This window comes from Tachysurus fulvidraco, chromosome 19, assembly GCF_022655615.1.
Source record: "Tachysurus fulvidraco isolate hzauxx_2018 chromosome 19, HZAU_PFXX_2.0, whole genome shotgun sequence".
In the NCBI taxonomy this organism is placed as follows: Eukaryota; Metazoa; Chordata; class Actinopteri; order Siluriformes; family Bagridae; genus Tachysurus; species Tachysurus fulvidraco.
The window spans coordinates 1,614,968-1,631,548 of NC_062536.1; the positions used below are offsets into that span (position 1 = coordinate 1,614,968).

The 16,581-nt window shown below is 37.8% G+C and overlaps 1 protein-coding gene, 1 long non-coding RNA gene and 1 pseudogene across 4 annotated transcripts in view; 2 read left to right on the forward strand and 1 right to left on the reverse strand.

Annotated features, from left to right (window-relative positions):
• LOC113663787 (NACHT, LRR and PYD domains-containing protein 12-like) overlaps positions 1-16,581 on the reverse strand; it is a 631,994-nt gene that overhangs the window by 449,481 nt on the left and 165,932 nt on the right. For 2 of the 3 annotated variants that reach the window (XM_047803869.1, XM_047803870.1), the window contains exons 1-5: positions 6,553-6,568; positions 1,613-1,749; positions 1,282-1,398; positions 1,049-1,165; positions 126-242 (exon numbers count right to left, since the gene is read on the reverse strand). The exons of the other annotated variant lie outside the window; for it this stretch is intronic. In XM_047803869.1, the coding sequence (XP_047659825.1) occupies positions 126-242; positions 1,049-1,165; positions 1,282-1,398; positions 1,613-1,665 (404 nt within the window). In that variant the 5' untranslated portion in view covers positions 1,666-1,749; positions 6,553-6,568. Of the gene's footprint in view, positions 1-125; positions 243-1,048; positions 1,166-1,281; positions 1,399-1,612; positions 1,750-6,552; positions 6,569-16,581 lie in introns of those variants that run through there. 3 annotated transcript variants of the gene reach the window in all.
• LOC113663806 overlaps positions 1-16,581 on the forward strand; it is a 589,387-nt pseudogene that overhangs the window by 354,151 nt on the left and 218,655 nt on the right.
• Positions 6,300-8,351, forward strand: LOC125139559. The gene is made up of 4 exons (XR_007138590.1): positions 6,300-6,445; positions 6,623-6,749; positions 7,041-7,193; positions 8,148-8,351. It is a non-coding gene; the product is annotated as an uncharacterized LOC125139559 (long non-coding RNA).

The following is a 16,581-nucleotide window of genomic DNA, read 5'->3' on the forward strand; positions in this document are numbered from 1 at the left end:
TAATAGTGGCTTTATTAAGGTCAGAGTTCAAGTGATGTAGTATTTAGTTTGTCCCCCTGTTTATCTCATTAAATTACCCTGTAAGTGTGCCTTTAGCAGTGACATTAAAAGTTAAGAGACATTACCTGTGTAGAAGTGAGGAGTCTACAGCTTTAACCTCCAGATGATGATCCATAGACTCATGACTCTTCATGGAGATACAGCTGTGTGTTGGTGATTCTGATCTCTTTCCCTGGAGTTTACTGTACAACATTATACACACTTCTTTATTTAGTTATTTACAATCTTAATAGTTTTTAACTCACTTGCTAACTGAATGTGGATTTTTACTTACAATAAACAGAATGATTTTTCTTTGCTCAATGGTGGAAAATCCCCCCACCCCAAAGAAACAAAAACAAAAAAAACAGTGTTAAATATAGAACAAACTTTTAGAGAAGTTTATTTAGGACTTTAGAGAATTATTATGTATTAGCACAGAAGACAGTTTGTTTGAATCCCAGGTCCACCAAGCTACCACTGCTGGTCCCCTGAACAAGGCCATTAACCCTCAATTGGTCAGATTTATAAATGAGGTAGATGTAAGTCACTGGGAATAAAGGAGTCTCCCACATGCCATAAATGTAATGTAAATGTAAAGACAGATGCTATTCAGCTAGACTAACACTTTTACATTCAAACTCTAGATGATTCTTATGACTTAGTTTCCTGTCATTAGCTCAATAATGTAAGCAGTCGTCTCGCCTGCAATGACTGAACACACAGCAACCCCAAAACTACCTCACTAACATATGAATTTCACTGTATTACAAAACAACATGTCAAACCAAGTGCTATTTATATTAAACACACCACAAACACACTTTTCCCCAAACAAACTTCCTAATAAAAGATTAAATATTACAAAAAAAAAACAACAAAACATAGTTGGACACACAATAGTGGCTCCATTACTGTGTTTCTGTATTTATTTTGCCCCCTGTTTATGTAGTTAAACTTCCCTTTAAGTTTGACTTTAGCAGTGACATTAACAGTGAGGAGACGTTACCTGTGTAGAAGTGATGAGTCTCCATCTTTAAACCTCAGAGGAAGATCCTTAGACATGTCACTCTTCATAGAGATACAGCTGTGTGTTGGTGATTCTGATCTCTTTCTCTTGGGTTTACTGTAAAACATTATACACAGTCCTTTAGTCATTTATATACACACTTTATTTTACTTACAGTATATTTCCCTTTAAGTGTGACTTTAGCAGTGACATTAACAGTGAGGAGATGTTACCTGTGTAGAAGTGATGAGTCTCCATCTTTAAACCTCTGAGGAAGCCCCATAGACCCATCACTCTTCATGGAGATACAGCTGTGTGTTGGTGATTCTGATCTCTTTCTCTTGAGTTTACTGTACAACATTATACACAGTCCTTTAGTCATTTATATACACACTTTATTTTACTTACATTAAACAATACATTTTTACTGTGAATTAGTGACTGTTAGATGTGTATAGTTATATACTGTAATAGCAAAACATTTGGTTAAATCATTACATATTTACTAATAATAATTTAGATGTGAATATTTAATGACTAGAACACAAGGATGTCGTAGATTACCAGTTGTTTGATGGTGTAGAAACATTATCTGTGTCCAGATCAGGAGTCTCCATCTTTATATATTAGTAAAGTTTACACACAAACACACAGCTGAGTCCTGAAGAGTCTGATCTCTTCTGATGGAATGGATCACACTCCTAGAAAACACACAAACAAATGTGCACAATCATTTTCACACCTTTATTCTTAAAGAAAAATGCTGCTCTTTAGTTTAAATATCCTGTGTTTATAGTATTGAGTGATCGGCCAACACACATGGACTGACCTCTCACATTCTCATCACTATTCAGTTATTTCTGTGTTTTATCATGATCAGAGTCTCTCTCTCTCTCTCTCTCTCTCTCTCTCTCTCTCACACACACACACACACACACACACACACACACACACACACACACACACACACACACACACACACACACACACACACACACACACACACACACACACACACAGGTTTCACCTGTGTATTGCTGCACAGTCATGAGTCAGAAAGGTGAACAGCAATGGACTGAGCATGCAGCCCTGAGGGGCTCCAGTGGTAAATAAAATGGCCTGAATCTAACAGTCACAAACTCTCACAAACCACGAGTCTCAGTGTTGATGTAAACACACACACACCACCACGAGTCTCAGTGTTGATGTAAACACACACACACCACCACGAGTCTCAGTGTTGATGTAAACACACACACACCACCACGAGTCTCAGTGTTGATGTAAACACACACACACCACCACGAGTCTCAGTGTTGATGTAAACACACACACACCACCACGAGTCTCAGTGTTGATGTAAACACACACACCACCACGAGTCTCAGTGTTGATGTAAACACACACACCACCACGAGTCTCAGTGTTGATGTAAACACACACACCACCACGAGTCTCAGTGTTGATGTAAACACACACACACCACGAGTCTCAGTGTTGATGTAAACATACACACACACCACCACGAGTACAAGTTATTATTCTATTAATAATAATTCCACTACTGACTAAACAGATGAGAGGGAAGCAGGTAAAAAACAGATTGATACACAACAGAAAGAAGGAGTTTGTGCTCATATTCCAGACATCCCAACCTACAAAAAGTATTTTCATGGAGGTACTCAGAAGACCCTGAACCTTTCCACATCACAGTTAGAATTTGGCAGCACCAGTAGCACCAGTAACACCTTCATCATTGTGGGAGCCTTATATGTACATACCATGTTAAACCAGTAGGGGCAATCTCTTTTAATGAATAAATGAGTACACCTGGGACAGAGGGGGGGTTTTGTGTGTACGGGGAAGCTCACAGTTTTTTGACCATGAAATATGACCGCAAATTGGATCTTTATCACAAATATGTGAAATATATTGTGTTTGAGCAGATACTTTCATTTAGTTTAGTTGTTTAGCTACACGTGATATGTTCAGGATTGGCATGGACTATGAACTGTGGATGAATGAACAATGGAATTATGGTGACTGTATGATATGCTTGTTCCAATAAAAGACATGCAACAGCATATAAAGAACATTTACCTTAATTGACACGCGTCAATTAATAGCTCACTCCTCAGACACGATTCACTTCTCCTGTTTCTAGATACACTGATTAGTAGTGATGTTACCGGTGACACCGAAGCTCTGAGGCATGTGTCAAAAAAAGAACCGATTTTCATTGAAGCTTTGTATCGAAGCTTGATTCGTTCTGGCAAAATCACGTGACCAATGATGTCCGAAACTTCATATCACACAGACTCACGTGACTGCTTCGTTAACTGATTCAAAGGTTTAAAAGCACGTGACACGCGGCGCGCCCTCGTGTGTTGTATTGGAGTATTGCGTTACACAGAATCTATTACCTTATAGCGAGTTTAGGAGAGTTTATTATTGTTAATGGAGCCTGTTACAAAACGATCGCGTTCTGAAATGTGGGAACGCTTTTATTTGATTTCACCCAATAAGGTGGATACATGGTTTTGTTTTGAAGCCTATATTTATAACTTAAATCTCACTCATCATTGGGCAATTATACGATTCAATGTAACATTTCATGTCGTATATTTTGTCATATATATAAATATCTTTATTGGATAGTAATAAGTTGAAAATTATAGGGATGCAAGAAAAGCCTTTTGTGCACCGCTTAATAGCATGATCTTTTTTAAATGGTTCACACTTTATACTGTTGAGACAAGGTCTATCCTTAATCTGTTTTTAGGTCCAGTGTTTGATTTGCTCCCAGCAGCTGGTCTATAATAATAATACATCATCCATGTTGAGGCATATTCGTGCAAAGTATGACAGAGCCAGATCCTCTGTCCAAGATGGAGGCAACAGCCAAGGTTAAAGCCTACTTTTAATTTTATTCAATTGTTTCAGTTTTAATTAGAATAATTAAGTGGTTTAAAAGTGGTGCTGTTATTTTATTATTGTCAAACTAGAAACACAGCCTTTTACCATTGTGGAGGATGTTGGCTTCAGAAATTTTGCAGCCTCTTGGATCCTACATACATGCTCCCATCAAGGCAAACTCTGAAGACAATTGTGGAGAAAAGGTATACAGAGGAGAAAGAGAGAGCTAAAGAAGAAGTGCTTAGGGCTACATCTGTGACTTTAACTTCGGAAATGTGGACATCAATTAATATTGATTCTTATTTAGCTGTTACTTGCCACTTCCTTGACAGTAAAGAACAACTTGCTATGGTGTTGCTGGGAGTAGGAAAATTTCCTGCTTCACATACAACAGCAAACATTGCTGCAGTGAAGACATCTCTCATTGAGGAATGGGGGATTCAGTCTAAAATTAGATGTCTAACAATTTACAGCTGAGACATACCATTTGCATAGCTCATGCTCTAAAACTTGCTGTAAAAAGATCTATTGACTTCCCAGGGCTTGAAGACATCAGGACCAAGGCAATGAAGATTGTTGCTCATTTTAGATCAAGCACTGTTGCAAAGGAGCAACTTGTCAATATCCAGCTACAGATGGGCAAACCTGCTCATAAATTACAGCAGGAAGTAGAGACATGCTGGATCAGCACATTTGACATGCTGTCCAGACTTTATGAACAGCGTGAACCACTTGGTGCTGCACTGGTGTCCCTGAGGACAGATTTGGTTCCTCTATCCTCAGCAGAGTACCACACAATGTCTGAGTGACTTGGTGTATTGTCTCCACTAAAGGATGCAACTGCTGAACTTTCTGCAGAAAAAACTGTGTCTGGCTCCAAGGTCATTCCCATCATTCGCATGTTGAGGCATGCTATATCTACAAAGCAGCAAGTGGTGACTGATGAGAAGGCAGCACAGCTCTGTGCCAACCTCTTAACACTAATGTCTGAGAGGTTGGCTCATTATGAAACAGCAAGCCAAATGACCCTTGCCATGCTCCTGGATCCACGTTTTAAAACCATTGGGTTTTGCAAACCACCCAATGCCCAGAATGCTATAAAAAGGCTTACAGCTGAGTGTGCAACAAAGGTAAGGGAAACAGCATCTGACCCCATACCAGAGCATGGGGAAACCTCTACAGCAGCTGCAGGCACCTCAGGTACGACTCGAAGTCTATAATGGCCCCATTGTATTTTACTGCACATATAAAATCTTGTGAATTTTTCCACTTTTCAGGGACAGGACTGAGGGATCTTCTTGATCAACGGGTTATGGAAACAAGAAAAGTGAAGAGTTCCAATGCAACCATTGAGATTCAGCACTACCTGAGTGAACCCTTATTTTCTAAGGCTGGTGAAGTGGTCAGCAAGAAGAGAAACAGGATCAGGCCCAGCACTGTGGAGAAAATCTTGTTCCTAAATAAAAATGTAACCACAAGTTACCCATAAATCACTACAATTAATTCCCCCAAGTTTATAGCAACATTCGAATCACTATGTATGCATTTCTTTGGACACCTGATTGCTGACTGCTGGAAAATTGTCCGTAGTGTGTGATTGCGTGAGTGAATGAGAGTGTGTGTGTGCCTTGCGATGGGTTGGCACTCCGTCCAGAGTGTATCCTGCCTTGATGCCCGATGACAGGCTCCCCATGACCAGAGTAGTTAGGGTAAGCGATAGAAAATGAATGAATGAATGAATGAATAAAGCACAAAGCCTTCAACATTCATGAGATTGATTTTTTTCTAAAAACAGACAAAATGTCCACATTCACCATACAAAAAGTTATCTTTATTACATTTTTGTTTGGAGTTACCTTGCGTATGCAGTGGATACTGCTTTGGTCATGTATTTACTATATTGATACATTTATTTATTTATTAATCTATCCTTAATTTGTCAATCCATTAATTTTTGCTTCTAAAATTAATACGTTGTTTGGTTGTGGAACTTTCTGTGACAGCGCTTTCACCAGCACAGATCCTCATCGAGCTCTGATGTGAAAAGCTTCGAGTAATGAACCTTTTTCCGATACAATTGGGTTGAAAGTTTCACTGCTTCAAGAAAGCTTCACTTCGCCATCACTACTGATTAATTCGGTACGGGAGTAGAGATAAAAGCCCCGCCCACACTGACAATCGATTGGTTGACTTACAGAAACAGACCAATCAGGATGTTCTCTGTCTTACATGCGCTTAATGAGGCACGCGCACACTAGCACACGCAGGGTCTCTCGCTCCCCCGCCCTCTCTGTCGCGCATGCGCGCTCTTGCTCGCTCGCTCTAGATTCCGGGAGATTGTAAATAAATCTATGTTAAAAACACATAATGTCGGTAAACTATAGTGATTTTGTACAAACATTCTGTATGTTTTGTTCATGAACAACTGAAGAGAGGAGACTGAAAGGACTGTATACAAACCTGGTTAAACCTGTTTTACAGGTAAGCTTGTACTCTACCTCACACACAGCTGATTTTACACGGCTTTTATTTACAATATATCCGTGTTCTTCTTATATAAAGTCATTTATAATAAAGAGTTAACTCACATTTAGTCAACGCTCCTTGTTGTGTGACATTAATACCTCCGTTTCTGCCCTATTTTCTCTTTCACTTTAGGAAGGAGGAGTCGTGTATCTGATCACAACAGGTGATGTGTTGTTTGGGAATGAGTCGACTCTTTGAATCGGCTCTTTGGCTGAACGTTGAGAGCTGACTCGCAAATCTTTCTAAAAATTAGACTGTGGTAAAGTTTCATATATTCAGATTTTTCTCTTTAATAGATTTAGACCGGCTTCAAAGTTAAACTGTTATCAACCTTTAATTCATTTTCATTTAAAAATAAAGGTTAAAACTCTACACTCTAGTTCATTGTTTAGAGTTTAACTACTACAGATTTTCAATCTTTTATTCTCTTGAATTGTTCCCCAAATAAAAAAGTCTACAATCTTCTAATTATATATGACTCTTGTTAAATTGATTATTACATATTTTGACTAATATTCGGACATTAATATCACTCCTCTTACTTTTGCAGGTTAATAATTTACTGAAATGTAATTTATTTTGATTTGAGGAAAAAGCAGTGTCTAAATGCTAAAAGAATGCACGTGACTGAACAAGATGGTAACATGTTTATTGGTACAGTACACTGTAAAAAATCCAACTTGCAAATTGTTAACTGCAACAGGTAAGCTTTCTTTTAGTTTTATTATGAAAAATAACTTAAATAAATTACACAAATGCTTAATGTATAATGTAAAGTTGTGTTTTGGAAAGGCTATTTTAAGGAATATAATGATATTTTCCAATGAGCTCAGACAGTTAACGTGCTTCATTTGAAGGTCATGTTCAGATCACTTTGTAAAATGTGAAGGAAATGTATCGAAATACATGATTTTATTGTGTACGTTATAGTTATTACAATAAACTGTATTTAATGGATTGTGTGTTGTGGATGCAGAATTGCTAGTATTTCAGTCAGAGAAGCATACGAAAGCCATGAAGCCTAATGCCAATTACAGATGCTACATTGAGAATGAATCTTACTTTTTGGATAACTCTTTGCTTGATTTGCGCTTCATTTCACCCTCTGCGTTTTGCTTTGTGTAAATCGGTTTTGGCTAACGTTAATGCTAAACCGTGATTATTTAGAAAATCACTAAGCACTACTTACGATCTACGATCTAAATGCGATCTACCCGAGTCAATACCGTTACACGATCAACAAGGAAAGTCGTCACTATTGTAAGTTAGTATTGTTAAATAGAGGGGAAAACAGCATTTTACATGTTAGTAAGGTATAGGGTATTCTTAACTTTGTTAACCATGTGGTTATTTCTGATCTTAGACGTACAACATAACGTGCGTTACATAACATCCGTTATGAAAAACATCCATAACAGAAAATATATCATTTTCAATTATCACAAATGTCTTGTATTTCAGGAGCTTATTTGTTTTGTTTTTTAGCGTAGCTCTTCTTAGCACAATTTAACTAGTTAAATGTAATTTGGCATTATTATTTTGCTTTGAATGTGATTCATTGTATATTCTCATTTTTTTGTATGTAATATTTATGTTGTCAATTTAGTTGGAATGTAACACTTCACATGTCAAAGTGCTTTTGTTTGTCTTTTCATAGGTTTGTAGTGCAGTGTAAGCGTTGCAGATTTGCCCACAGTAGCAGAGACGTCCTCTTGAAACACTACAGGCTTCGGCACTATAGAGTGTGATCCTATCAGAATCCTTGCTTGTATACTGACTGTATCTGCACTTTTAAAACTTTAGGTGTGTTAAAAACACATTTGACAAGATCACACAAACATACTGCAGTTACTGACCACTTTAATTTTTCATGTGTTTTATGTGATTTCAAAGATGTTTGTCAGCCATCATAGTTTTTAAACCATCTCAGAAATCATTTGAGGAGACATGACACAGTCAATTGTCCTTTTAAAGGTTGTGAGCTGACAACAAATGTCCTTACAACGTTAAGTAGCCACATATCTCGGAAGCATAAATCTGAAGGTTTTGAAGATTTTAGCTCTTCCGTTACATTGCAGACTGGTTGTTTGGGAAGCAATGAAGAGGCAGCGTCTGAAGAGTCAGGAGATTTTATGCACAATCTGCAGTCAAATGTTACTGATGTCACTGTTCCTGCAGTTCCTTATGAACACAAAACAAACGTGTATTTAGAGCCTGTAGAGTATAGAGCTCTAGAGCACAAACTTGCATCATTGATCCTTTACATGCAGACAGTTTTGCATGATTCAAAAAGTGCAATTCAGGAGTTATTAAGTTGGATGTGTGATAATGCTTCATTGTCTAGGTATACAGCAAAACAATCAATCAGGGATATTATAAGAAAGTATGAAAGCCACATTGATGAGTCACTGGCAGAAGAGCTTGCTGAATTGTTATCAACAGAAGTGTTCAAAACAAATCCTGTTTTATAGCCACTGCAAAGAAGGGTACTCTCTCAACAGAATACAGATGGAATGCTTATTTTTAAGAGCATTTACAAGTAATTGATCCTGTGCAGTACCGATATGATAGATTACACCAAAATAGCTTTGTGTATGTCCCAGTGTTGAGGGTTCTTGAAGTGTTGCTAAATAGAGCAGATGTATTGGAAAATGTGCATTTGCATGGAATTCACTTCAGTGAAGGCATGATTTTGTCCTCAGGTCAATGCAGTGGCGTGCCTGATTTTTTTCGGAATACTCAGTGTACTTGTCAATGCTAACAAGGTGGCCTTTCTTTGCAAAAGGCTTTCGTCATGGTACATTGAGCACTACAGGTGTTACGAGTTTTCTGAAACAAGTGCAATTGAAATACTTGAGCCAGAGGATCTAAATGATCCTCATCCTCTCACATCATATACAGTTAAGGGAAGGAACATGATTGCACTAAAGAGATTCCTTCTCCATTAATTGTTTTTCACATAGCCACACAATGATTTCCTGATTTGAACTTTAACGTAACAAAGTATGTCACAGGTTGAAGGAACTGTTCTCCGAAATGTAAATGACATTTTAAACCTGTATGACTTCCTAATGCAGAAGACAAAAGCGGGTGTTTTAAAGCGATAGTTTACCCCAAAAATTCCAAACCTGTAAGATCATTGTTTGTCTTTGGAACACCAATTAAGATATTAAATCCGAGTGCTCTCTGACCTTCCATAGACAGCAAGGGTCTGAGGTTCAACATTCATGCACTTGAGTCAGTCTTCTTTATACAAGCACTAAGCCCCAAATAAATAGCTCAGGTTGGGCAATGGGTTTCCATGTGACATCAGGGGTTTTACTTATGAAGCTATGAGAATACTTCTTTTTGGTACTCTCCAAAATGCCACTAGGGTGATGTGGAGGAGAAGAATTGTGGAATAAAGGGATTTTTCAAACAAAAAAAATATTATTGCAGTAAGTTAACATTGAAAATTTTGAAAGTTAGAATTTTTGAACTACCACCTTTAAGTCATTTAACATGTTACCACATATAAAGCCTTGCCATATACTTAATGTACTTGATTTATTTTTAATCAGAATTTTGTTTTACAGAATATGTGGCTCCGTGTTGTGTTGGCTCCTGGTAATATTACGAGGATGGATATTTTGCAAAATCTCACTTCGGTTGAACATTTGAAAACAATTCTTCAAGAAAGGCTTGAAATCGAGGATGATTTTCTGATTCAGTTTGAGGATCCTGAGTTCGGAAATGAACTTGACCAATATAACAGAGCTTCCACAAGAAAGAGCAGTGCTGCAGATCATCCAGAAAGTACCTGAAGAATCAGAACTAGAGACCTCGAAAAAAGTGAACAATGACTCAAAGAAGTGCACAAAGAAAGCAAAGAGATGTGAGGTAAACTTCCTCCCAGACAACCCAGTAGGGCAGACAGATTGTTCCTTACAGAAGGAAAAAGATGCACTACAAGAGGAAGAAACATTTCAGCATTGCAATTAACTCCAAAATGGAGCTGACATTCTCTCTGAGAAGGAAGGAGATATTTAATGAAGAACCTCTTGTGGCTGATAGTTTTTAGAAGATCAGGTGAGTTTATGAATGAGATTATTTATTTATGTAAAGATTAATTGACTTGTGTAGTCTTAATTCTTACTGTTCACTGTGTGTGTGTGTGTGTGTGTGTGTGTGTGTGTGTGTGTGTGTGTGTGTGTGTGTGTGTGTGTGTGTGTGTGTGTTTTGAGGTCTCTGCTGAGTTTTACAGAATTACACAAACCAACCTGAAGAGTACCTTTTTGTCTTCTGATGTATTCTGATGAATATGCACCAAAGATAATCATGTTGTACCGATCACATGGTGGAGCCTATGGAGATGAAATGAAGACCCTCCTAGACCAACTTGATCAAGTAATTATTTAGTGTCAAATCATGTAAACATATTGTAAAATGTGTACCTTGTGAATGAGAATAATAGTGGCCATTTAAAGGTGTAAGCCCTAAGCTTTTGGTTGAATATAACATGCATAAAACCTTTTCTGTGTCCTTCAGGCTTCTGATGTGCTTGCTCAAAGAAAAGCTACAGCTCTCAAAGGTCTACCTTTGTTTATGAGGGAAAAGTCTGGAAACTTCCTGAAGAACTTGCCTGGTAAGTGTGTTATCAGTCTGTTATCAGCATATACTAATCAGTCTGACAGCACAAATTAAAAAACTGTGACACACAATATTGCTGAAACTATTGGGACGCTCCCCTTTAAGAACGGGTTTGACTTCTTTAGTAATTGCCATGAGTACAAATTTACATTTACAGCATTTAGCAGACACTCTTGTCCAGAGTGACTCACATTTTTATTTCAGTTTATGCACCTCAGCAATTGACGGTTAAGGGCCTTGCTCAGGGACCCTGCAGTGGCAACTTGGTGGACCTGGGATTTGAACCAATGACCTTCTGATAAGTAGTCGAACACCTTAATCACTGAGCTACCACGTACAAATATTAATGAATAAGCATATAAAGATATTCTAAGTAATTGTGTGCTTCTATTTTTTAACAGATTTGACAGGCCTCTGTGTATAAGGCAACATGAAAATGCCTCTGTGTATAAGGCAACATGAAAATGCCTCTGTGTATAAGGCAACATGAAAATGCCTCTGTGTATAAGGCAACATGAAAATGCCTCTGTGTATAAGGCAACATGAAAATGCCTCTGTGTATAAGGCAACATGAAAATGCCTCTGTGTATAAGGCAACATGAAAATGCCTCTGTGTATAAGGCAACATGAAAATGCCTCTGTGTATAAGGCAACATGAAAATGCCTCTGTGTATAAGGCAACATGAAAATGCCTCTGTGTATAAGGCAACATGAAAATGCCTCTGTGTATAAGGCAAGGTTAAAAAAGAATTGCCAGTATGGAAGAACTTGACTGGTCTGCATAAAGCCAAGTCCTAATAAAAGCTGAACACCTTTGATGTGACTTTAAATGCAGACCTTGAGCCAGAAACTCAAACCAAACACCAATGACTTGTACATATGGGTAGTCAATTTAGACACTTCCAAAACTGTTGGAACAGAGATGGAGATACAATTTGTAAATACATGAATTATATTTTCATCTTTGTTGCCATGGTTTTGGAATTGCCTTTTTTCTGTTCTAAAGAAGAGTGTGTCCCAATACTTTTGTCCATATAGTGTAAGTACAAGTCATTGGTGTTTTGGTGATGTTTTTGGCTCAAGGTCTGCACAAGGTCTGTCAAGTTCTTCCACACTGACTGACTCAGTCATTTCTTTTTAAATCTTTCCTTACGCACAGCAGCATTGCTATTTTAGAATAGAAAATGGTCCTGTTAAAACTCTTGCTAAAAAATTAGAAGCACACAATTCCATCAAATATTATTATATGCTTAAACATTAAGATTTGTACTCATGGAAATTACTAAAGTCAAGTCAAACCTGTTCATTAGAAGGGGGTGTCCCAATACTTTTGACAACATGGTGTATATCCAAGCAAATACAATGGAAAATTGTGGCATGTGTGATTTTTGGGTGACCTATCTCAAATAATATAAAAATCTCTTTGTGGTCCAGCAGAATTCAATAAATTATGGGTTATAAATCAGTCTTTATGCTGCTTTTCACTGCAGGACACAGACCCAGAAGACACTCGTACAAAAGGGATGAAGATGGGGGTCTTAACTGTCACTGAAGATGACGTTGCCACCATCCATTCAAACCCAAATGTAAGGTCCCTGTCTGTAGTTGTAGAGGAGCAGGTTGTGCTGGATAATGTACAAGACTTCCCTACAGCTGTTGCTCTCCTATTTGGCTTGTTTTATGCCATCAACATTATCTATCATAAAGAACTAAAATCCACTTTTGAAACTATTCAGAAAGTGTTTATTGGCCTTGACCCTCAGTGTTCTGCAAGAGTCCAGTCCTTCAAAAACAAATTGTTAATGTAGCTGCAGTTCATGTGATTAATCAAAAGTGCAAGTTCTGATTTGTTCCTGTTTGTTTTGTAGCTGTATAACAGTACAACATGTACTAAAGTCAGGTTTGAGTTTTAGTGTAAGGTTTGATGACATTCATGTTTTGTTTTTTACAGTTGTAATACTTGATTGCTCTAGCACATGTGTTGAAACTCTGCTTGTTTTTTTTTTTTTTACTCCAGCACTTTAAAAGCTTTTGTGTTGGTTTACTCCAGTTTTTCCAGTTCATGTTGACAGAAAATGTGTCGCTTGGCAGAATTGTAAAATAAATATTTTTCTGTAAAAATGACAGTCTTTTTTTTATTGTGTTTACAGTATGGTTTGTAATCTCTGAGTTTGATTTTTAATGTGAATGCCATACAGGAATTTGTGGAAGAACTTTGAATGGAAGATTTAAAGCTGTACATTAAAAGAAGAAAATTAAGTTGAACCAACTTAAAAAAAATTTAGTTAATTTGCTGCAAAGCTTTTTTGAGTTTTCCAAACTTCAGGGCTGTAGTTCTCCCTGCTCAAAGTTCACTCAACCCCCTTTTTTAACTTTAAACAAACTCATGATGACTAGTTAGATGTACTTACTGAGGAAGGTTAGATGTACTTACTGAGGAAGGTTAGATGTACTTACTGAGGAAGGTTAGATGTACTTACTGAGGAAGGTTAGATGTACTTACTGAGGAAGGTTAGATGTACTTACTGAGGAAGGTTAGATGTACCTACTGAGGAAGGTTAGATGTACCTACTGAGGAAGGTTAGATGTACCTACTGAGGAAGGTTAGATGAACTTAATGAGGAAGGTTAGATGAACTTAAATTGAAGTAAAAATTTTTAAGTTAACTCAACTTCTTATTTTTTACAGTGTAACAGTGGGAAAAGAAAGCAATGTAATGTCCATCAACTCAAATAAAGAGGATGAACAATGGGTCGAGACAATCCAGATAAACAAGAATGATATAAAAGTGACACTGGATACAAGTTGCTAAACATTTCAGGGAGACTGCAGAGGTCAAGCTGCAAACTTGTTACGTATTCTGGACACGAGATGGCGCCATTGAGCAAGAGAGCACTGAATGACTGTCAGCGTAGATACGCACAAATTGAAAAGGAATTGTTAGCCATAGTTTATGGATGTGAGAAATTTCACCAGTATGGGAAAGTAAAGGAAAGTGCTTACAAGCCATTAGAGAGTATATTTAAGAAGCCGCTACATCAGGCTCCTATGAGATAACACAGAATGCTTCTACGACTACAGAGATACAATCTGAAGGTGATGTACAAACCCAGTAAAGAGCTATACATTGCAGATGTTCTAAGTCGTGCTTATCTCCACGAGCAGAAGGAAAATCTGCTGGAAGAGGATCTAGCGGTGAACTGGATTACATCAGAACTTCCCATTTCAGAACAGAAACTGGATGCTTTCAAAAAAGCAACAGCAGAGGATGCAGAGATGCAAATATTAAAAAAAGGCAGTGCTGAATGGATGGGCAAAAGAATGATCTATGATGCCACGACCAATACAGCCATACTGGACATTTCGAGAGGAAATCAGTCATGAAGATGGTCTGTTATTTAAAGCAAATAGAGTAAGCTCATTGTTCCAAATCAGCTAAGACAGGAAATGATCAACAAAATACATGAGCCACACCTGGGAATTGTCAAATGTAAGGCAAGAGGCAGAGACATTTTGTACTTACCAGGTATGTCGACACAAATTGAAGATGCAGTATCCAGATGTGCTACCTGCAATAAAAACAGGAACAACAATCAAAAAGAGCCATTGTTCCATATGATGTGCCAGGCTGACCTTGGGCAAAAAATTAGTAGACATTTTTTACCATAATGGGTCAGCATTTCTGTTGTGTGGACTACTATTCAAAGTACATTGAGGTAAATCTACTCATGGACACGACAAGCTGTGGAGTCAACAGGGAAATGAAATCCATGTTTGCAAGACATGGAATAGCGGATATAGTAGTATCTGACAATGGACCTCAGTATGCAAGTGCTGAATTTTCAGGTTTTGCAGAGGAATGTGGATTCCAGCATGTGACTTCAAGTCCTGGTTATGCACAGTCTAATGGACAAGCCGAGAGAGCAGTGCAAACAGTGAAAAATCTCTTAAAGAAATCACATGGTAGTCAATGTGATCGCTATATAGCACTACTGGAATACCGCAACACACCAATGGAAGGGATAGGATTATCACCTGCACAATTACTGATTGGGAGACGTCTCAGGACGAAATCTGCAACCTGGAGAAGGAATAAGATGCAAAAGGGAGATTCATGGAAGCCAGCTGTTGTTCTGGAAAAGCATGAACAGCCACATTCTTTTATTGTAAAGACTCCTGATGGAAAGGTGTTCAGACAAAATCCCAGACATTTAAGAAAAACAAGAAAAACAGACTCTTCACCATTTGAGAAAAGCGTTGACTTGGATACTGATAGTCGGTTGATGCATCACAAAACAATGCACTCGACAGAAAAGGCATTACAAATGAAATAAATGGTATTGAAAGCTTAGAGAAAGAGCAAGCTTACCGTACAAGGACTGGAAGAATTGTAACCTAAAAAAAATTGTAACCTAAAAAATACAAAACCTGAGAGTTAATACAATATATGTGCATTGTTGGATGTGTAATAAGTTGAAATGTAATAGTTTCTGAGTATAAATGCATTTGTGAAAATGTGTTGAATAATTTTGTTTTTATGCTGCAAAATTTGGTTGATGAAACTCAAATGTTGTGTTTAAAAGTTTGTGCAGAAGTTTTATGCATCAGTATAAAGGAATATACTTAAAGGTGGCGTGTACGTTGTTTGAGAAATGCTTCAGAAAGCTGAGTCGGGCCGACAAACAAAACAAACGTGTAGCCAATGAGCAGAAAGGGGCGTGTCTTGTCAATATGCGTGAGAGTGTTCAGTGCGCATGTGTGACATTAGCCGAAAGTGATTGAAACATTAACATGGCAGATAAAACCGAATAGCGAAAAAAGGCTTACGATAGGAAAAGAAGCAGGACCCATGTAAATATAGGATCAGCTTTACAGCGCTGGAGAGAACTGAAGGAGCGGGAAGGCCTGTGAAGGGACGCCGAGGTTGCTTTTTCCCTTCTTGATAGGTGAGTAACGTTGGTTTTGCTTTCTTTCACAGAACTAATATATGCCTTTGTCCTTTGCATGTGTGTCATTTTTGCTTGTTTGTTTATCTGCAATTGTATTGTTCTTCCCTTCAGCTATGATAAAGACACGTTTCTTTCCATTAGTTGCCTGGGTTGTGTATGTATGTGTGGGCAGAGCTATCAGTACAGGGGTGGGACCCATTTGGGTTGGGGGCGTGTTTGTTTTGGTGATTTCAAATGTCAACATTGGCTTTCAAACATTGCACACCCCACCTTTAAGAAGGGGGATGTAACATATTGTATATGTTATACATATATGAGGTTATGAGGACATCTAGTGGTCATCTGATACAATGACATCCAGAGTCACGTGTGTATGTTTTGTTACTGAAGTCATTAAATAAAGTAATGTGAAGGAGCAGCAGCTCGTATTCGTTTGTCTGTCTAAAGAACAGAACCGATATGATTGGCATATGAAGCCTTGTGTAGCATCTTTGTTTAGTCTGTCATGTTGTT